A 21685-nucleotide genomic window follows, 5' to 3' on the forward strand; every position below is an offset into this window, starting at 1 on the left:
GCCAGCACTGAAAGCAAACAAAAAACTCTTAGCTGGGTGTGGTGGTTCCCGTAATCCCAGCACTTTGGAGTCTGAGGCAGAAAGACTGCAAATTTGAGTCCAGCCTGGGCAATGGAGTGAGACTTTGTCTCAAAAAATGAAAAGTGAGAGAGAGAGAGAGAGAGAAGGGAAGGAAGCAAGTAGGTGAGATCATTTGCAGTGGTGAACGCAGCACCTGAGCCCTTCTGTGCAGTGCTGCCAGTCCTCAGGGTTAGTGCTACAAGTAAGACCCGCTGCACAGTTACGTGCACACGGCCCGTAGCGTGTGCACCAGTTCCCGCAGGGTGCACACCGTCAATGCAGCATCAGTGCAGACTGGGAGAGAGGTGCAGCTGCCCCTGCAGATCTCCCCAGCAGACATGATGGGTGCAGACACCCCAGCAACACCGTGATAGCAAACGCACAAAATCACTCAGAAGTGGTGAGCATAGAGGACGGATCGCCTGTGAGTCTATTATCACTGATTTAATCGTCAGTTTACATAATTTAATTTTTTTTTGTGGGACTGGGATTTGAACTCAGGGCTTCACACTTGCAAAGCAGGCGTTCCACTGCTTGAGCCACACCTCCAGTGCATTTTGCTTTGGTTATTTTCAGAGATGAGGTCTTGAGAACTATTTGCCTGGGGCTGGCCTCAAACCTCGATCCTCCAGACCTCAGCCTCCCAAGTAGCTAGGATTACAGGTGTGAGCCACCATGCCTGGCTTATAGTTTAATTTTTGTAGTGGCCATGCTTAGGAAGAGGCTTCCCAAGCTCCCACTGGGGTAATGGTCAGGCCTCGTGAGGCAGGGCCAGGGAGCCCACCACGCACGTCTAGGACACATCATTCCCATGGCCACAGTGACACTGCTTAAGGCGAGTTTGTTTTCTGAAAGAGCGAATTGATTCTGAGTCAATTAAAAATGAATTAAGTGACTCTTAGAGGGAGGCGTGCAGACAGGACAAACGCAGAAGAATGGAGATTTAAGAAATAAACGGGACCTTACGGAAATGGCTGCAATTATCCACTGCCTTGGGGGCACAGTGAAATAAAAGGGAAAGTCACGCGAGGGGATGGAATGAGCTAACAACGGAAAGGAACGAGAGGCTCGGCCATGGGGCTGGAACTCGGCATGAGGAGTTCCCTGCTCTCAGGAGCCTCCTGCTGGAGTCCATCCAGAGGAAAGGGAAGGGACAGACAGACACACGGAGCCTCTGACTTTCTAGAATGTGTCTCCTCTTGAGCCCCGCTGCTGTGACAAATCACAGCAGAAAAACAAAACAAAACACAAAAACCAAAAGCCAAAATTCGAGTGCCTTATTATTATTTGCAGTACTGGGGTTTGCACTCAGGGCCGACACCTTGAGTCTCTCCACCAACCCTTTTTGCGGTAGGTATTTTCAAGATATGGTCTCTCAAACTATTTGCCCAGGCTGGCTTTGAACCGCAATCCTCCTGATCTCTGCCTCCTGAGTAGCTGGGATTACAGGCGTGAGCCATGGCACCCAGCTGCAGGGAGATGCCAAGCACCCGCAGGCTAGCGCGCGGGGGTTTTCACTACTGCGTAGCTGCTAAAATGCTATTTAGAGAGACGAAGCAAACTCACAGGACAGTGGCGGATTCAATGTGAAGAAAACCAGAATGCAAAATGGCAGGCACATCATTGGAAGAGGGTAGAAAGCACGGGCGCGAGAGGCGGGCAAGCTGCGGCTTTGCATCTGTGTGGGATGCTGTACGGCCTTCTCTTCCTGTCCATCTTCTATTTATTTATTTATTGGCAGCACTGGGGTTTGAACTCAGGGCCTTGCGCTTGCTAGGCAGGCGATCTACCAACTTGAGCCACTCCCCCCTTCTCTTATACTTTTTGCTCTAGCAGTTTTTCTAATAGGGGCTCACGTTTATCACGGCCTGGACCACGATCTACCTGTTAATACCTCCCGCATGGCAGGGATCTCAGGCACGTGCCACCACGCTTGGCTATTGGTTGAGCTAGGGTTTTGTTAGCTGTTTGTCCAGGAAGGCTTTGAACCATCTTCCCCTCTGATATCTGCCCCCACTAGCTGGGATTACAGGTGTGAGCCACCACACCTGGCTCTGTCTTTTACTCTTAAAATAAGAGTAACAATAACAATTCATATTTACCCAGGCACCTGCCTCACACTGGCCCTGTTCTAATCCTCACTAGCATCCTATAGGGGTGAGTAAAATGGCTGGCAGTCACTTGACAGATGGGGACACTGGGCTCAGAGACTTAGTGAAATGACTGACCTGAGGGTCCCCACTGGCACGTGGAGCCAGCATTTGAACCCAAATCTGATCCCGAGACGGCCTTGGCAGCAATGCGAGCTTGCTGGAGTGTGAGTAGATGTGTAAAGAGGACTGAACATGGCGTGGTGTCACCTTTCCATGGCGGTACTGCGGCCTCCCTGGACGGGGAGGAGCTTGCTGGGGAGGGAGCCAGGTGGATGGACTGCAGATGGATGGACGGACACACCTGGCCTCCTCAGCTGAAACTCAGAGGACTGGGAACGACCTTCATCACAGATGCAAGAGGAAGGACGAAGTCCCCCAAACCAAGCCCCCCGTGCGGCTGACCAAGCACACACCACAACAGCACCGTCAGCTCCCCTCAACCCCACCTGGGGGCCCGTGAAGAGGCTGAGCCGGCCGGGAGCCCAGGCTGGGTCCTGGCTTGTCACCCGGAGACCCGGATGGGTGTGACCTGACTCACCCAGAGACGCCACAATCACCAGGTTGGTGACACACACCAGCTGTGGGAGCACCAGTTGTCTCCGGGGTTGGTGCTCGCAGCAGAGGGACACAGAGGCAGGACACCTGTGGGTCCTCCCACCCCAGGATGTGGGCTTTGGCACTAGCCAAGCAGAGCTGAATTCCAGCTCAGCTGCTGGGCAACTCCCGGGAGGCCACGAAACCTCTCTGGGCTTCAGCTTCTCCTCCATAAAATGGGGCTGCAGTGCTGATGGGTTTCCTGTGCTGCTGAGCTCCGTCTGTCCTCAGTGGTCGGGACCAGGCGGCAGGTGACAAGGACATCATCCAACACATATTTACTGCATGCCACCCATGTGCCCGGCGCTGCCCTAGGGGCTGGGGCTCCACTGACAACCAGATTCTCTTGGCTTTCCTTCCAGTGGGACAGACGGACACTAAAACAGGAAGCCAAATGCAATGAAGGGACCAAAAGAGGTGGCAGGTTAGAAGTGATGAGCAGAGTGGGGGTTGAGATTTGTACACAGTGGCCTGAGCCAGGCCCCGATGCTGACTGAGCAGGCATCTGGCGGAAGTAGGGAGTGAGCCCTAGGAGCTTCAGTAGGAGTGGCAGGTGCAAAGGCCCTGAGGCAGAACCTGAGGGTGAACACTGTGCTGGGGTCAGAGGGGGACAGGACTTGGACTCCAGTGGTGGGTTTTGATGTGTGCTGTGGGGCACAAAGGACAGAACAGGGAGACAGGTAGGAGGCTCTTGCTTTAGTCCGGGTGACAGAAGATGGATGAGAACGGGTGTTCTCGGGGGAGGGTTAGGAGGCTGGATTCTGGATTCATTTCCATGGTCATTGCTGATAGGTTGTGTGGAGTGGGAAGGACAGGAGAGCCAAGGATGGCACATGGCCAGGAGGGGGAGATTGGAGCCGAGGGTGGGTTAGTTAGGCTGGGAGCACAGAAGGTGGATGGGGGGCATCTCCTTCTTGGGTTTACTGCTGATCTCCTATTGATCCTTGCTGCTGCCTCTTCCAGGAAGCCCTCCCTGAAGCCCAGATAGGGCAGGTGGCTCCTCTGCCTCCTCCCGTAACAGCGGAGGGCTTATGGCAACGGTCTGCCCAAAATTAGCCCAAATTTGTGTCTAGGCACCTGGCCTAGCACAGGCACTGGGAAAGTGGCACTCCTGTCCTTGATCTTCTCCCATCACAAACCCTGTCCTCCTCCTGTCCCTGACCTGCTGCTTGTCCTGACCTTGGTCCTCCACGGTCCCTTCTCCATCCATTAGCCACCTGCCTTCCACTGGCTGCTTCTGAGGCCCCAGGCCTGTCCTTTGACTCCTCCTGCCTCCTCCAGTCTGGGCACTGCTGGGGACACCAGGCTATAGATCCGGGGCAGAGTGTCACTGTTCTAAGTGGCTGGAGCCAGCCTGCCTAGGTTCAGATGCTGACCGCTGACCTGCTGGTTTACTCTGAACCGGTTACCTAACCACTCAGAGACTCAGGCTCTGTCTACAAGAATGGGGTCAGGTGCCAGGGATGCAGCAGGGAACCAGGAAGACCAGCGCTCATTCTCACATTCTAGGTGGCGGAGGAAGGGAGCAGGTGCTCTGACCTGAAGCCTAGCAATGGCGCCCGCTGTCCGAGGGTTCGAAGCCTGGTTGGTGTTTCATATTCATTCACTCCCCAGCGCCAAAACCAACATCCCGCCAGCACCAAGCCCTCTGCCTTCTTCACTAAGGAACCCAGCACCCCGAGGTCCCTGGGGTTGCGAGGGACACAGCTGGATGGGGAGCAAGAGAGCATCGTCCCCAGGAGGTGAAGGGGTAGAAGAAGCTCCAGGAGCTGCCACAGGGGCCTCACTGGGTCTCAGTGACGGGGACCCTGGCAGGGCCGTTGTCAGCCACGCACACGATGTCGTGGAAGTGATGCAAGGCCTACTTTGAGGAACCTGTCCAGGGGCCCAGCCAGGGCTGGGTGCCACACCCTGCCGAGTGTGCTGGAGTGGGGTGGGGACAGGAGGAGAGCAGTGCGTCCTGCAACCCTACTGTGTGCAAGTCTTCACTTCTCATCCCCATCATTGTCCAGGGGAGGACACACCGCTGGGGAATCCACTGGGCCACCCTGCCACAGTGCTTCCTGGAAGAGGAGTGGGTCAATGAACGGCAACTCCAGGTTTCCACGGACACTGTGGGAACCAGCTGGAAACAGAGAGGAGAGCCCTGTAACTCGCACTCTTTCTCTTGTCACTCCCACCTGGGATGCTCAGCACATTGGGTCCCCTTTTATAGATGAGCAAACACAGGTCCAGAGAGGGTAAGTGGCTTGCCCACAGCTGCACAGGAAGCTCATACCCTATTCCTATGGGGGTGCGGGAGCAGCCAGGAGTTTCCAATCCAGCTGTTCTGTCCCCACTCAGGCCCTTGACTGAGCCTCCTTAGTATCTGAGGTGATGCCAAGGAAATAAGACACGGGTCGGTCTCCATGTTTGGTCTTCTAATTTTCTGGAATTCTCTCCTTTGGTGGGCATCCGCCCTGCAGAAACCACACAGCGAGGCCTCTGGCTGCAGGGCTGAGGACAAAGTGGTGCTGAGCGGAATGGAGGTCTGGGGCAGAGGGGTGGGACGCGGGGGAGGGGAGTGAGTTCCACAAAGAGCGGGGGGGGGGGGTCAGGCAGGGTGGGAGGCACAGAGGCCACAGAGCAGAGGGGTCCCTGCAGCCGGTCCCCAGCCCTCTGGGGCCTCCGGATCCAGGTCCTGAGGTCCTGCAGGGCCCAGTGTAGCAGAGCCAACACTGGAGGCACCTCAATCTAAGAGCCACGTGGCTCTGTCCCCTCTGTCCCTATAAGATCCAGTGACCCTACAGGCCGCAGCAGTTACTCCCAGGCTCTTGTTATAAGTGCAGAATCCTAGAAAGATGGAGGGCTAAATCCAACTAAGATATATTTTAAACACCTATGTATATATTGCAGTGTGTCCCCCTGCACAAATATTACATGCTAATAAAATCATAAATAAAAAGTAAATTAAATTAAATTAAAAAAAAAATGCAGAATCCCGCTCCCCAGACTAGGGCATCAGACACTGCAAACTCCAGCAAGACAGAGGCTACGAAAGCCTGTTGAAGCTTGAGATGCACAAAGTTCCCCTTCCAGGTCAGGTCTGGCCCTTCCCCTGCGCTCTGACAGGGAGGCCAGGAGACCGGGCAGCCTCCTCTCCTCCAGCCTCTGTGCTACCCCCACTCCCCATCCAGGCTTCTAGGCCTGACTGGGAGGAGCTCAGGACGGGTTTTGAAGGATCAATAGTTCTCCAGGGTTATTCAGAAAAAGGGCATTCTGGGAAGAGAACCAGTGCAAAGGTAAGCAGGTACGAGTTAGCAAGGGGGCTTGAGGGGGTTGAGACTAGGGGAGAAGGTGCTGTTGGGGGGAGGGAGGAGATGGAAAGAGGATGTGAGCCTAGGAGACCATGGGTCAAGCCCACAATCTTGCTGGGCGGCCCCAGGCAAGCCACCTAACTTCTCTGGGCCCATGTTTGCTCATCTGTAGAAGGTGACAAAAGGCCTGTGGAGCTCAGCTCCCAGGCTGGAGTGACAGGGTCCGTGGAAACTGGTAGGGGTGTGTGGAGAGTCTAAAGCTGACCTCTAACACAGCTCTCCACCGACCCTGTCCACTTTAGACGGGGTGGGCGGCAGCCTGGGGCTTCAGGGAGGGACCAGGTACGGAGGGCTGGGGAAGCCTCCAGGGGTTCCCTCTGTGGGATGTGGAGGTTGGAGGAACCCGAGGGAGGGACGTGGGGACAATGAGAGTGGAGCTGGGGGTTCTGGGAGGGCTTCTGGGTCCTCACAGCCACAGCCAACACTTCCATAGGTGGGGAAACTGAGGTCTAGACCTGGTGGACTCAGGTCAGACGGGTGTTGGGGATGGAGCTGGGGTCCAAAGACCCTTGCTGGTGTGTGCGTGTCAGCAAGCTGCTGCTTAGTCCTTGACCCGTGACGGCAAGGACAGGGATGACCACAGTCACTGAGCCTCAGTGGGCCCAGCTGCCCCTCTGTTTCCTCCTGTAGCACCACGATGGCCCATGATAGGGCAATGGAGGGCCCTGGGCCTGAGGTGACAGTTGTGCAGTCCAGACCTTGTCCCGAGTCCTTGTGCTGACAGTTTTGCTACACCAATCAGATGGCATTTGCTGAGCACCTAAGTGCCCAGTGACCATGGGTGACAGGGAGCCCTGCCACACTGAAGGCCAGACCCACAGCCCAGCAAGCAGGGGTGGGGCTGCCAGTGGTGGCCGGGGCCAGGTAGGAAGAAAGCCAGGCAGTGGGCTGGGGGTGGTGCGGGACTGAGCGCAGTGTGCAAGTGAGCAGGAGGTCAGGAGGAGGGACCCGAGCCTCAGGCCTGAGGGGACATCAGTGGGGGAGACAGGGTGACACCAGGGGACCACTGGGTCCAGCCCTCGGCTCTGCCCTGACCACATTCATTCAGGAAAAGCAGTGGGGACCAGGGCCAGTGGGCAGCAGGGGGCAGAAGCAAGAAGATGAAGTCTGTGTTCGTTCCCACAAATGAAGGAAAATTCCAGCATCTCCATGAAGTTAAATGGCCGAGGCTCCACGTCTCCAGCCCACCCCGGGCTGCCCCTCCCTATCTCAGCCCAGAGATGGCTGTAGGGCGGGGGGCAGGGCACGGCCACCAGGTCCTTCAATATTGCAGTTTAAGTGGCAGCACAGGACAGTCTGGCCTGTCTCCCACTGGCCCCAGGACATTCTGCCAGGGGAAGACGCTGGACGCAGCTTGGGAGCCAGGGGCTGGAGGTGGCTCAGTGGTACCTGTGCCCTCTCCCTGATACCCAGCTCCAGTGTCCTGGGGGCAGCAGCTGACCCCTCAATCCCCCTCTGGTGCCCTTTTGGTGCAGCCAGGGGTGACAGTTTTTTGAGCACCCCTGGAGGGTGGAGAGAGGAGTTGCTCTCCCAACCTCCCATGCCAGGAGAGACCCTGTACTCACGCCATTCCTTTGGACATTTGCTAATGTGACAGCAAGGCTGGGCCAGGCAGAGTCACATAGAAAGTCACATGGCACATCCAAGGGCAGACAAGAGCCGGCGGGGGGGGGTGCCGTATGAATCCAGCCAGTGACCTGGATGGACGTCCCCTGCTCGGCACCGCACTTGCGAGATCCTGGTGGCTCTGGTCTGAATGAACGCCCGGTGGCCATGGGCTCAGTCCTGAGCCTGTGCGCAGAACCTAGAGGGACATGGCCAGCCTGGGCTCCAACAGTGAGTGTCTCCCAGGGGACTGGGATTCGGCTGCCCTCGGGTATTGTGGGGTCAGGCCTGGTGCACAGTCTCCACAGGCTGTGGGTGCCCTTGCCCTCTCCACGGCCCTCGGCTCCAACTCCGCACAGAGCCCGGCGCAGGGTAGGCAAACCACGTGTGCTTGTAAAACAATGTGAAGAGGGGAGACACAGCTCACCACACAGCAAGACTGGGGACGGTCAGAGCAGAGGCAGGGGCTTGGATGACCTCCTGGGCACCACGAACCTCCAGGGCAGGTGAGAGCCCTGCTTTTCGGCACACAGGATGCTGTGGGGATGGGTGACCAGAGGAGCTATTCCAGCATATGCACCCGAGGGAGGTCATTGGTATAAAAAACGACTGCAAGTCAGATGCAGTGGTTCACGCCTATAATCTTAGCTACTCTGGAGTCAGAGATCAAGAGAATTATGGTTGAAGCCAGCCCAGGGAAAACAGTAGCAAGACCCCATCTCCACAAGCAACCCCAGGCCGACTAGTCCACCAGATTTATAATCTCAGCTACCTGAGAGGTAGAGATCAGGAGGATCAAGGTTTGAGAACTGCCCAGGCAAAAAGCTAATGAGACCCATCTCAACCAATAAAAGCTGGGTGAGGTGGCATACATCTGTAATCCCAGCTACTCAAGAGACCATAGATAGGAGGATCGAGACCCAGGCTGGCCCCAGGCAAAAAAAATGAGACCCTACCTGAAAAACAACTAATGCAAAAAAGGGCTGGGGCGTGGCTCATGTTTTATAGCACCTGCCCTGCAAGTTTGAGTGCCTGAGTTCAAACCCCAGTACTGCCCCCCAAATAAATAAATACAAACTTGACCACTCAAGGGCATTTTCTAGTGATTCTCAAACTGTGGTGTCACCAGGCACCCCATCACACATTCTTGGTCGGTAGACTCTAGCGTCACACACTCTGGGGGTGTCTGTGGCCAGAATGCCAATGTTTCAGGACACCCCACCCTAGGTCCAGCCACCAGCTGTCTGCTGTCCAGCTTTTCTGAGGGTTGTGTCGCCTCCCCAAGGCATGGCTGGCTCTCTTGCCGGCCCTCACCTCTACACCACCGGGACCCGCGCAGGGCAGCCGGGGTCATGCCCAGTTAATATTTGTCACCGGGGCCCGCGCTGGCGGAGTCTGTCCCCTGCGTGACAGACCAGCAGTCGTGCGATCGAGAAACAAAACCCTGGCTTGTGCGTCTCTGCTGAATGGTTGATGTCACTCACTACTGAAGAGGTCGCTAGCTGGGGGCTCTCTACAGATCCTGAGGGAGCTTGGGTGACCTCTCAGAGGAGCAGGAAGGCTACTGCATGCCCACTGTGTGCCAGCATTGAATGGAACCCGGGGCCAGCCGGGAGGGGAACGAGAACCCTTGGTCACAAGGACTGGATGGTCAAGGGGAGGGGGAAATGCCACACAGTCACAGAGCCGGGAAATGGCCGAGCTGGGGGGCTGAGCCTGCAGAGCTCGGGGACCCAGTGGTCACTGCCTGGGAACCCTGTGCCTTACCAACAGGAGGGCTCTGGGACGGCCTGGCAACCTGGCTGTGTCCTGATAGGGATGACGTCCCGAGCCCCATCTGCCCACGGCGGCAGCTCAGTCCCATGGGGTCTGAACCCCACACTGACCCTTGGTTGGGGCACCACTCAGTCTGGCCCCATCCTCGGAGCTGGCCAGTGTCACGGGGCGTCCTGCTCCCAAAAGCACAGACCCTCCTTCTCCCTCGGGGCTGCACTGCCAGGGCCAAGGCCCTTTTCCTCCCCAACGGTACTGGAACCGGCAGCAAGGATGCTGCAGTAGATAAGGCCTGACCGAACGTATCCCCCGGACACAGTCACAGTGCTCCACCAGGGCAGCCACCCCCCAGGCCAGTCCTCTGACACACCACCTCCTTGATGACCTTCTGCAACTCAAGGTATGTATGTGAAATGAACCAAAGACTATGTTTAATTTCCAACCTCAAAAGTCTCCCCCAAGACTGATGTGTTTCCCTTGACCTACCCTAAAAACCTGGACAGCCACCCAATTTCTCCTTTCACCTTGGCAGCTAGGAGACTCAAAACTCCACCTAAAGTTCGGTGCAATAGGTGTCACATCAGGCCCTAGAGGCAGTGAGCCTGCAAGCATGGCTGCTAAGCTGTTTTCCACCTCTCCTTTTGACTTTCCTGGCACACGATTGCCCCAGGGGTGGCTTCAAGTCCTTCTTGGTAAACACAAAGAACAAAGACTCAAGCAACCCACAGAGCCAAAAACCGAACCGGTATTTTCCAAGCTCGCCAAAGAGAGCGGCCCCAATCCATCTGCGTTTCGATCGCAGCCACTCACCAGGCGGATGAGCTCTGGAAGGACATCAGTGGTGGGCTGTGGCTGGCGCCCCGCGGTGTGTGCACAGCCTGGGGGGCTTGCGGCAGGGGGCCCGGGGGAGGCTGGGGCTGCGGGGCCGGCTGCCCCTGCTGAGGGGCCCGGGCGGGGCTCCCCCACCGCCGGGGGTCCTGCTTCATCCACCGCCCATGGATACCCCACCGTGCCAGGTAGAGCTTGCAGAAGTCGTAGTTCACTGCCGAGTAGTACAGGAGGTCCAGAGCCAGCAGCGTGAGCACGAAGAAGCCGTAGATCCACACGCCCAGCAGGGCGGGGTAGTTGCTGTGGAAGGACAGACAGATGGCGCGACTGAGTGAGGACAGGTGGCCAGAGTCCACCAAGGGGCAATTAGAGATCACGTTGAGGGCACTGGTTCGCTGACCCCCACCTGCCCTGGCTACCTCCTTCCCTGGAATCCACTGTCCTGTGCTGTCCCCTTGTCCCCTGGCTGAGATCCCTGTGGGTCCTGCACTGCTAGGTGCTTTGCAGGGCATCCTGGGCCTGGTGACATGGTGGCCCTGCCTCACCTGGCACCTCCCTCCACAGCTGGGTGCTCCTTGCCTCTGTGTATACCACGCTGTCCACTCTGGGTCTTTTCCTCTGCTCTTCCTTCTGCCTAGGACACCCTCTCCCCACGCCTCTGGCACGTCACCCCGACTCCCTTCCAGAACGCCAGACCCCCCCCACCCCAGAATTCTCTTTCCAAGAGCCCAGGATTCAGCATCAACTCAGCACCTGCCCACAGCCCACCTGCAGTCCCATCAGCCACCTGCCCCCACTGTGTCCCCTCCTCATTCTGACTGCATAGTGGGGTCTCAGTCCCCCCATTTCTCTTATTCATTCACCCAACATTTCCATACCAAGGGCTGCGCCCTCCCCCAACAAAGATAACGAGAGCCTGTGCGCTTTGCTGGGCAGCCCTTCCTTCCTGCCCATCTCCTCCTGGCCCCCTGCTGACCACCACCTCCCCCAGGAAGCCTGCAGACTCTTGCCCTCCCCTGGTGCCCATCCGTAAGCCTTGCCTGACCTCAGCTGCCCCCTCAGGAGGCTGGGATCTGAGCCCCCAGCTGGGCTTGTGTCTGGGCCTGCCATTACAGCTGGGCAGCCGGGGGCCACACAGCGCACTCCAGGGACTGTCGCTGTTTAAAGGCACTGATTTATTAATTACTCAAATACTGCTTCCATCCGACCCCTGCCCTGGGCATTTGCTTGGGTGGCGGCAGCAGGAGAAAGGCTAACCAATTCAGAGGAGCAGAGCCAGGGTCCAGTGTCCAGACTGTGTGTGCTGCTGCCCCCACCTCCAGGAAGGATGGCAGCCTGCCCCAGAGAGGCCCCTTGGGTACAGCAGGCCCTCCCAACTCTTCTGAAGCTAGGGTGGTGACTGCTGCATCCAGGAGAGTTGCTTTGCTGTGTGGCCTGGGGGAGCCGTTGCCCATCTCTGGGCCTGGAGGACAGGACGCTGAGGCCTCTCCCACCTTTAGCTTCCAGGCTTGGATCTTCCCAGGCTCAGGTCGGTCCTGTTTTCCTCCCTCACAGGGCCAGGTTCTTGGACTGAAGACTCCCTGGGAGGTGGGAGCTCTGGGGGCCCCTTGACAGAGATTTCTATACATCCTGAGCACATAGCTGGAACAGTCTTAGCTCAGGGCTCAGAAGTTAGTACCTGCTTGAGGACTGAGAACCCCTCAATTCCAAACCACGTCAGACCCTGCTGGAGCCCAACCTTCCAGCCACCACCACTGCAAAGTCTGCAGGATCAGTTTGGTGGGCTTGTTCATACTATGGTGTGAATGACTGACAGTTGAGCCCTGGTAACCTTTTTTTTTTGAGGTGACACTGGCTTCGCCCAGAAGCATCTGGACATTGAATTCCTTCAAGGGAGAAGAGGCCAGAGGCCAGCAGCCTGACTCAGCATGCTGGGGCAGGAGTGTCAGGGTAGAGAGACGTCCACACAGACAGAGGAGGCAGCCCGGCTCGGGTCCTGTGCTCTCCCCAGTGTCCTCTCTCCTGCAGCCCCCACAGAACGGCTCCAAGTGCCAGGTTTCTCCCTGGTGGTTCCCATGGCAGCAGCCTGGGGGCTGAGTGGGGGCAGGGCCACCATTGCAGATGCTTCCCAGCAAAAGGCCGTCCCGATGCCAGCCGGGGTGGCGTGGGCCCTCGGCCAGTCTGGAACCACCGAGGCTCAGAAATGAGTGGAAGGGAAGCTGTCCCTGGTGCTTGGGCCCCTCGCCACTCTGTAGTAGCCGATATTCACAGTGATGCAGGAGAGAATGGCGTTCCCTGACTTAAGGTAGGAAACCAGGCCTGTGGGAATCAAGGACTTATTAGCACGCCCCAGCCATGAAGTTGCAGGACCTGGATTTGAACTCTGCGGGGGAGCCCCAGGACCTAGGCATACCACCCTGGAGGGCACTGTCCAGTTCTCAGGGCACAAGCTGCCCTAGCTTGTTCGGACACCTGTCCCCGGGCCTTTGTCCACACTGCTTCTCTGCCTGCGCACTTCCCTCTTGTGCACCAAGTGGGAGGGCCTGGCCTGGGCCTCGGCTCAGCCATCGCCTCCTCCAGGGAGCCTTCCCTGAGCCCCATGTAGGTCCAAGCCCTCCCCGGGCTGCCAAAACCACTGCCCTCCCAGAACACACAGCAGTTTTTGCAGTCATACAGGACTTCTGCCCTCGGACTGGGAACTCCTCAGGGCAGGTCAGGGGTCCACCTTGCCCTTGTGCCCTGCACTGGGCACAGACTACCAATGGCATTGCTCAAGCTAACCCCCAGCGAGAGCTTATGATGAGCTGGGGGCAATGGCAGCCTTGATGTCACCAGCCACTTCACTAGGTTTTATGTTCTGTGTGTCACTAATAGCCAAGAGTAACAGGGTCAATCACAATGGACTGGTGCCTGAAGCTTCTGATCCTAACACAGCGCCTTGAGTTGGCAGCCATGGCCTCCACTTTGCAGGTGAGGAAATGAGGTCCTCTGAGAGGCCAAGTCGCTTGTCACACAGTTGGTAATTACTGGCACTGGGGTTTGGACCCAGGTCCCTGTGAGACCTGAGCGTGTTTTCTTGGGAAAACACTAAGGTCAGCTCTGAGATGGACATCCGGAGAGGGCTCCTCCACCTCTGCCTGCTGTGTCCACTCATCCTGGCTCGGCCTCTCTGGGGGCCCTGGGGACAAGATCCCATCCTCCATCCTCTGAGCATCCGGCAGAGCAGAGGGTCACTGTGGCTTGTGCATGCCCGCCGGGCCCAGGATCTCTGCAGCCAGCTGGCTTGAATCCACACCCGAGGTGGCCGGCTCATCGTGCACCTGCCCCAAGTGCGGCCTGCGCCTGTGCTGTCCCCTTCCCTGCCACGGAGACACCTGGGGGTGGCAGGCTGGGAGCCCGGCCACCAGCGCTGGTCCCCAGCAGCTCTCTTATCCCCTCCCGGTGGGCAGCCCACTGGAAAGAGGCAGGTCTCTTTTAGTTTTTAACATTTAATTCAAATATGTGATCTGGAAATGAATTCCATCCAGATGTGGGGGCTCGGTGCGTGTGTTGTAAAGGGTGGCAGATGAAAGGCGCGCCGCCCGCCGCACTGTATTTTGGGATATTTACTGAGTCACATTCCTCTGGTGTTTCCTAAGCAATAAACAGAACCTTCCTGATCGGGGAGCTGCACCATGCGTCTCCCCGGGGAACAGAGCGCTGATGTCAACAGCCGGCCCAGCTGCAGCCGGGGCTGGGGATGGAAGTCCCCGTCCCCAGCCACAGTCACATTGGAGGGTGGTGGGGGGAAACTCAAGGTTAGGAGGAGACAGCAGCTTCAGTGTCCCTGGCCGGCAGGCTGGGTGGGCCTGACCGGTGGCCCCCTGCCGAGCTCATCTACAAGACAGGAACATTGAGCCCACTGCAGGAGTGGCCGGTCAATGCCACAAGGTTGCAAGCTGGTGACTAAAACATGGGCCCAAGAACTCAGAATCTCATGGATCCAGCTCTGCAGAATTTTCAACCTGTGCTCCTGGGAACCTGAGCTTTGGTTTCCTTATCTGTGAAAGGGGGGTAACTGTGCTCCCCACTGTGTGGTGTGACTACGAGGCTTCGTGAAATAATTTAGAAAAAGAAAAACAGAGAGGGCTTGCTCAATGGATCAAGGCCCAGAGAGGCCAAGTGCCTTGCCCTAGGCCACACAGCAGGACGGATGTAGTCCAGTGCATTGCCAGGCAGCGTGGGCTCTGGGCCCCGGGGAAGCCAAGTCTGGTCCTACCAAAATGCTCACTACCCCTCCGTGGCAGAAGTCCTAGTGGGGTCAGCTGCTGTGTGTCTCCCTGCACCACTGGTGACCCTCTCTGGGCCTTAGTCCTAGCTTGGCCACATAATGGCCAACAGGCTACGCCAGGGCAGAGGCAGGGTATACAGAACAGTGCTCTGCACACCTCCTATGCCAAGGCAGCTGGACACCAGGGATGGGACTCAGACCCGGTCCCTGGACAAGTCAGTGCAGGCCTCCATCCAGGGCTGAGGCAGGGTAGCGTGTGCTGGGCACAGCGTCGGCCAGTGCAACGTGAGCAATGGTGCCATGGCCATTCATGTGACATCAGCTCAAGCCCCAGGGATTTGGGGACGTTCATCGCCTCGGCTCAATCAAGCCTGATGATTGTGTCCTTGTGTGCTGTGTGGCTCCAGGCAGGCTTTCACCCTCTCTGGGCTTCAGTTCTGGGGAGTGGGCAAGCAGGACCTTGTTCACAGGAGCCTGATTCAGGCCTTGGGTTCAGGTGGGTCCTCACAGTTATCCCTTTGCTTCCCTTCCCTGGCTGACAATTCTAGAACTCTGTGGTCCACATGACGATGATGGCGAGTACAGAAGTTTACACCTAACAGGTCTCGCAAGGTTTCGCGATGGACAAGACAGTTCAGTGACTTCTGAGTGCGCTCCAGGCTGGAGTTGGAGCTTGAAGTGTGTAAGCAAGATGCTGAAAGGCCTGTGAGACTGCATCTTGTACCGACAGCCACAAGCTGCTTCAACCGTGACCTCTCGGGGGCAGGGGACTCATGGGCAGTCAAGGGAAGAGTGTGTCATCGGCAGAGGCCTCAGACCTCTTCTTAGGGCTGGACCTGTCCTGGGAGAACCAACCATGCCCTGTGTGTGCCCTGTCACACTCCAGCCCTGGATGGAGGCCTCAGCTGATTTGTTCAGGGACTGGGTCTGAGTCCAGTGCTGGTGCCCAGTTGGCCTGGTGAGGGGGAGGGGTGCTACTCCCCACACTGTGACCTCCACCTGGCCAGCCTCAGTGGGCCTTGGCTGCCTGAGTGGCTGGAAGTAGACATCTTGCCGTGGTGGGGGCTTGGCGAGGCGGCTTCCTCTCTCTGCTGCCTGCCTTTCTGCCAGGCGGCCAGAACCACAACAAACTGTTCTGTTCTTCCAGAAAAACACAAATAAATAAGGCATCAGTGCGCTGCCTGCTCCCGCCACCAGCCCAGATCCTGGCTGACTCACCAGCCTGGGGGTGGGGGCCGGGCAGGGCAGAGCTGCTAACTGCGCCCCTCTGGGGTCAACTCTGGGGACTATGAGACCCCGGCCTCTTGGCTGAGATCTGACACGGTCTCCAACATCAGACAAGTCTTCCTTTCTGGACTCAGTCCAGCAGGGAGGCGGGGGGAGGCAGAACAAGGACTCCAGAGTCCCTCCACCTTGACCTGTCATTACCCACGTGGTGTGGGACAGGGACCTCACCAGCCTGTGCCTAGCCCCTTCCTTCTTCCTCCCAGAGTAGCTGTGAGGATGAACGAGACTCCATGCCTGGAGAGTCCACAGGTACCATGTTATAGCATCTGTGGATGTCCAGAGTCCTCTTGGCCCTTGTCCCATGCACTGCCCATGTGGCACAGCGGCCAGGAGCCCCCAAGACTGTCTGCCCCCCAGTGTCCTTGCACATCGTACTCAGTCACAGGAACTTTACCCTGAGCGCCCTGCCCTCTGGCTGCCCAGGGTTCGTACCCTCTTAAGTGGGTCTGGATAGCCCTCACCTCCCTCCGTGAGGAACACTGGCCACAGGAAAGGCTGGAAAGTCCACCCCTGCAAAGACTCCCCAAGAGCCCAGGGTCCCCAAATCCCTGTCTGTGGAAAGAGGAGGTGGTAGGAAGATGGCTGGAGAATTACAAGGGAAGGAGTCTCTCTAGGGCGGTAGGTCTCAAATGTGGGTGATCCTCCCAGTGTCAGGAGATGCTGTTGTCATCAGGTTGGCAATGAGGCTGCTCCTCAGAGTCCTACAGCTGACCCCGCAGCAAAAAATGACCTGGTCTCCAATGTCAGGGCACCGTGCAAGCGATCCCTGCCTGGGCCTCTCCATGCTCAGGTCTTTCTTCACTGGGAGAAGCTCTAAAGTTAGTAAAGTGACTTTCAGATCTCCTGGGCTGGCCCTGGCTCTGCAGCTGAGCCTCCAGGCAGCACACAGCTCCACGGCTCCCTGCTTCATCGTCCTCATGTGTGAAAGGGACAAGAACGAGCAGACAGGTGGCCTCTGCGACAAGGTATGATCAGAGTTGGTTAGCACAGAATCTTCCCTGCACCGTGTGCTCCCAGAATGCTTCGTAAGGTGAGTGAACAAAAAGTGGAGTTCAAATTCTCGGGGGAAGCCTGCATTCTGGGGCCCAAGAATTCAGCAGCAGCCACCAGGCCGCTGTGCTGAGACGGTGGTGCGTTCCGTGCGAAATCCTGTGTCTGCAGATTATAGAAACCTGTGGGCTTCCAGAGAGGCTCCCAGACACAGGCGCCAGACCTCGGGGAAGTCTGCTTGCTGTGCCAAGCTCCGTCTAGCTTTTGCTGATGCCTACAGCACTCAGAGTCCCAGCCCCAGGCCTGGCACTGCCCTCCTCCCTCGGGAATGACCTTTGGTCATATAAAAGGCTGGGGTCGAGTTCCAGGCCCTGTTCCAGCCCTGCTGAGGTGGACAGTGCTCGCTGAGCATTTCACACACAAAATTATTCTAAGGCCTGAGCAGATGGCAAGATATTCAAGGGAAGCACTGTGGCTTCGAGGGAGGAGGGCGGGGAGCTGGTCTAGGAGGAAGGAGGGGAGGTTTGGACCATAGTCAAGCTTGCATCTCCTGTCCAACCAAACGGAAAAGGCACCTTCCCCAGAGTGAGCTGAGAGTGGCAGCAAAGCCTCAAGCTCCAACATCAGAGATGGAGGCTTGACCCCTCACCCCCACTCCTGGTGCTACTGCTAATGCCTTCAATAGTCACTCAACAAAGACTTCTTTCCAGCCCATTTTTCCTACCATGAAACAAACACATCCTCCCCTAGAGTTAGGAAAATATTTGAAGCATCCCATGAAAGTCAGGAGGAAAATAAGAATGACTGTTTTTTAGAGGTACTAGCTAACACAATTTGGCAAGAAAAAGAAGTGAGACACAAAAACTAGAAAGTAGGCCAGGCATGGTGGCACCTACCTGTAATCTCAGCACGGAGGAGGCTGAGGCAGGAGGAGATAGTGAATTGAGGGCCAGCCTTGGCTATATAGTGAAATCCTGTCTCAAAAAAAGTATGAGTTAAATTGTTTACAAATGGTGTAGCTGGAAAATCTAAGAGACAGATAAGAAATTTCGGGAAGGTGGCTGGATACAAACTTCATACAGAGAAGCCATTAGTTTTTACCATCTAAACCACAGTCAGAAAAAGATGGACAGAAGACCCTGTTGATAATGTAGCAACGTGAAAAAGAAACAGCTAGATAAATGGCAGAGCTGTGTACACCAGCTACGTGAGGAAACCGCAATGCTGCAAAAGAAAGTGTGAAGCAACACCACGAGGACAAGCCGTTCCTGGGATCACTACGACCCCATACGATCTCAGTAGGGAAGGTCAGTTGGGTTGTTTTGTTTTGTTTCTTTTCTTTTCTTTTTTTTTTTGGTGGTACTGGGGTTTGAACTTGGGGCTTTGCTCCTGCCAGGCTGGCGCTGTAACGCTGGAGCCATGGCTCCAGCCTCTTTTGACTTCTTTTTGGTAGGGGGAGTAAAGCGAGAAGATTCAAATTATCAGGAGTCACGGCAGTTCACTAGGCCATCCGAGTGTACGGACAGATGGTTCATCGAAAGCCACGTGGTACCCAAGCTCAGAACACCTCACCAGCAGAGAGGAGGAGACCATTCAGTGACCAGTGTCGGGACAATGGGTCTACTCCCTATTTAGGAAAAGTGATAAGAAAATTGGGTTCCCACCTCAAAACCTACCTCGGAATAAATTTGATCTAACTGATAGATCAGCGATTTGAAGACAAAAAAATCAAAGCATAAAAGAAGTAGAACACAACACGGGGGAATTTTCCTTAATGGTCTCGGCAGGACAGGCCTTTCTCATGATGCAAAACCCAGAAGCCATAAAAGAAAAAACAAAACGGACCCCACATGATTACATAAAAATCAAAATTAAGTGTGAAGGAGATGCGTCCTGAAGTCAAAGGCATGCTGAGAAAATATGTGCAGCACTGTAGTTCCTTCACACATAAAGAGCTCCTGTAAACAAATAAGAAAAGGCCAAAAATGCAATAGATAAATGGCAAAACACATACACAGCTAGCTGACAAGAAAAGAAACAGGAACTGCTCTGGATATGTGAAAGAGGGTCCTCTCACCTCAGCCTCACTCATTTAGAGAGAGATGCACACACTTTTGGTCCCTGGGCCTTCCCTTGGCATGGTCCCACTGCTTTATGGTCAGCAGACTCCTCTTTGTCCACAGACACGGTCCCTCCATTAGTACCCTGATGTCAATGCACTTTAATCACCATGGTGACAGGGACTGTGCAGGATTCACCTCTGGGCCAATATGCCAATCACTATCATTGAACAGCTACTGGATGAAGAGAGGAAATGGTCCCAGTGGGTTCCAGGCCAAGCCCTTCTATGCCTGGAAGCTGTCTGCGTACCTCCCCACTTAACTTCCACCGCAGCCTGTGAGGTGGGTGTGAGGTGCCCATTTGCCAGATGAGAAGACTAAGGCCCACAGGGTGGAACAGGCCAGGACCCCTGGTCACCAGAAGTCTTTGCCAGATGCTTCTAGGCCCAGCCTCCTTACAGCCGTTGCCCAGAGCTTCCTGGGGGATGGTTTTTGGGGGCCTGGCCTTGGCTGGGCCCATGTGGTACTCACTTGTGCATGTAGACCTCGGAGCCAGCCGTGAGGTTCGCCTGCATCACCGCCTGGAACTCTGTCTCGTTGCAGCAGTATTTGAAGACTGTGTTGTTATGGTGACAACAGAGGATGAAGGTTTTGTTGTCCGAGAGCCGGGGACAGTGGAAGCCGAAGTGGTAGCGGCCTTTGTGGTCCGTGTACGGCTCACAGACCCGGAAATGCGCGGACAAGACTGCAAAAAAGAGTCGCCAGGCTCAGTGAGGTCCCTCGCCAGCCCAAGGGTGCAGAGGGGCAGAGGCTGGTGGCCCGTCCCTGGCCCTCTGTACTCTGCTAGGGACGGTCGTGCTTCCACTCTGGGTGGGGCCCCAGACTGTGGCTCCTGGAAGGTGGGAGGGAGGCGCTGCACCCTCCATCCAGCAACTGTGCATGCAGCTGGCGCTCAGCTAGGAAATAACAGACACCTGCTGTGTGCTTCACAGGCCATCTCACTGGACTCATGGCTGCTCTGGCAGGCAGGTTTGAGACTTCACTTTAGAGATGGAGAAACTGAGGCCCCGAGGCCTAAAGTGATTTGGCTGAGCTTAAATGGTGATGGAGCAGGAATGAGACCCAGGCCTGCCTGGGTTCCCACAGCCACCGTTCCTGTGTGGGCTAGGGGTAGGGAGCACTGACCAGCCCAGCCCAGGCTGTCCTGGGCGGCAGGTGATTTCGGTGCAAGACCCAGGTCTCCCTTGTGTCAAGAGCAGCAGCCTCTCTGTGCCTCCTTTTCCACTTGGTCAATGCTTGAGACCCCAAATCCTGCCTAGGTCACCCCCGCCCCAACACACACAACGACAGCGCTGCCCTGGCCTCAGCACCTCGCGGGGAGGGGAAGGCGCCTACCAGTCCTTGCAAACCCAGGAAGGGTTTCTGAGAGACCATGGCGATGAACGGGAGCAAAAGCCTGGCTGTAACAATGGGAAAAAGCTGGAGCCGCTGTCTCCGGCTTAATTAGCATCTTCATAAAGGGATCGGTGTATCTAATTTGTATCCCTGAAAAGGGCTTCGTTGGCTGAGTACATGGCTCCAACCACAGAGGCACTGGCTCTGCACAAGCTCCTCCGGCGAGCTGGAGGCTCGGTGTCTGCGGAGAGGCTATGAGACGGCTGCCCACACCACGCACGCGCCCGCCGGGCAGCCGCCGAGGGGGTCCCAGCTGGGCCAGCTGGCAGGTGGGCGGGTGCTGGGCGCCGAGGCTGGCTTGGGTGGCCCTTGTGAAATTCTGCATCCCTTCCCCAAAGGCAGGCACCCTCTTTTGGGGAAGGCAGGCAGCTCTCCAGGCCCCTTCCCAACCTTGCCTTGGAGAAACAAGAGCCCCTCATGGGGGGTTGTGGAAGTCTGCCCTGGGAGAGGCACCAGCTGGCTTAGGCTCGTTTAAACCCAGTGTACAGAGGAGAAAAGTGGAGCAGTGGTTCTTCGGGGAGTGAGAAACAGATCCTGGGCCCTTAGGTGGCCCTGAAGAAGATGCCACTCTGGGGAAGGACCCTCTGTCTGTGTGCCTGAGCCCTCCAGGGATGCTGACAGGCTTGGATGGGGACCTCTGGCTTAGAGGAGCAGCATGGGTACTCAGGGTGGTCAATTCCACTCACTGTCCAGGGTGACAAGAAGTACTGCCACTGGTCTGCTCACACTCAGTCTACAGACAGCCGAGGGCTGGGCACTCGGAAAGACCAGCCCAGGGCTTGGATTAGTGTTCCAGGCTCCTACAGCATGCAGGGAGGGAGGAACAGAGTGGACAACGCATGGAGCAGGAGGCGAGGGCAGGCTCGGCAAGCAGAGCGTCCTGCTCAGCACCCAGCTCACAGCCCACCACAGCTGCCCCTGGACAGTCAGTACCACAGGTGTTGGCTATTGGCCAACTACCAGGAGGCCCTGCTGCTTCCCCCAGCTGAAAGAACCCTGGGCTGGGAGCCAGGACTGTGGGTGGGGAATATGGCGAGGCTACCTGGGCTCTCCAGCCTCCACCCCTCACTAGTGGAAGACCTTTGGCCTCCTGGGTGACAGAGGCTTCAGGGCCACTTCCTACACAGCACGGTGCAGGAGGAGCCCCCCCCCGCTCTCTTGGGTCCTGGTCCCGGCAGTGGAATGCCACAGACAGAGCTCAGTGGACTTCTGGCTCTGGGTGGCCCTCACTCAACAGCGGGCTCTTCCACTTGC

At 56.7% G+C, this 21685-nt stretch overlaps 1 protein-coding gene across 4 annotated transcripts in view; it reads right to left on the minus strand.

Moving 5' to 3' along the window:
* The window catches only part of Shisal1 (shisa like 1), a 69013-nt gene that overhangs the window by 20880 nt on the left and 26448 nt on the right, over positions 1 to 21685 (minus strand). For all 4 annotated transcript variants that reach the window (XM_074084664.1, XM_074084666.1, XM_074084667.1 and 1 more), the window contains exons 3-4: positions 19508 to 19721; positions 10352 to 10669 (exon numbers count right to left, since the gene is read on the minus strand). In XM_074084664.1, the coding sequence (XP_073940765.1) occupies positions 10352 to 10669; positions 19508 to 19721 (532 nt within the window). The remainder of the gene's footprint in view (positions 1 to 10351; positions 10670 to 19507; positions 19722 to 21685) is intronic.

This window comes from Castor canadensis, chromosome 8, assembly GCF_047511655.1.
Source record: "Castor canadensis chromosome 8, mCasCan1.hap1v2, whole genome shotgun sequence".
NCBI classification, from domain to species: Eukaryota; Metazoa; Chordata; class Mammalia; order Rodentia; family Castoridae; genus Castor; species Castor canadensis.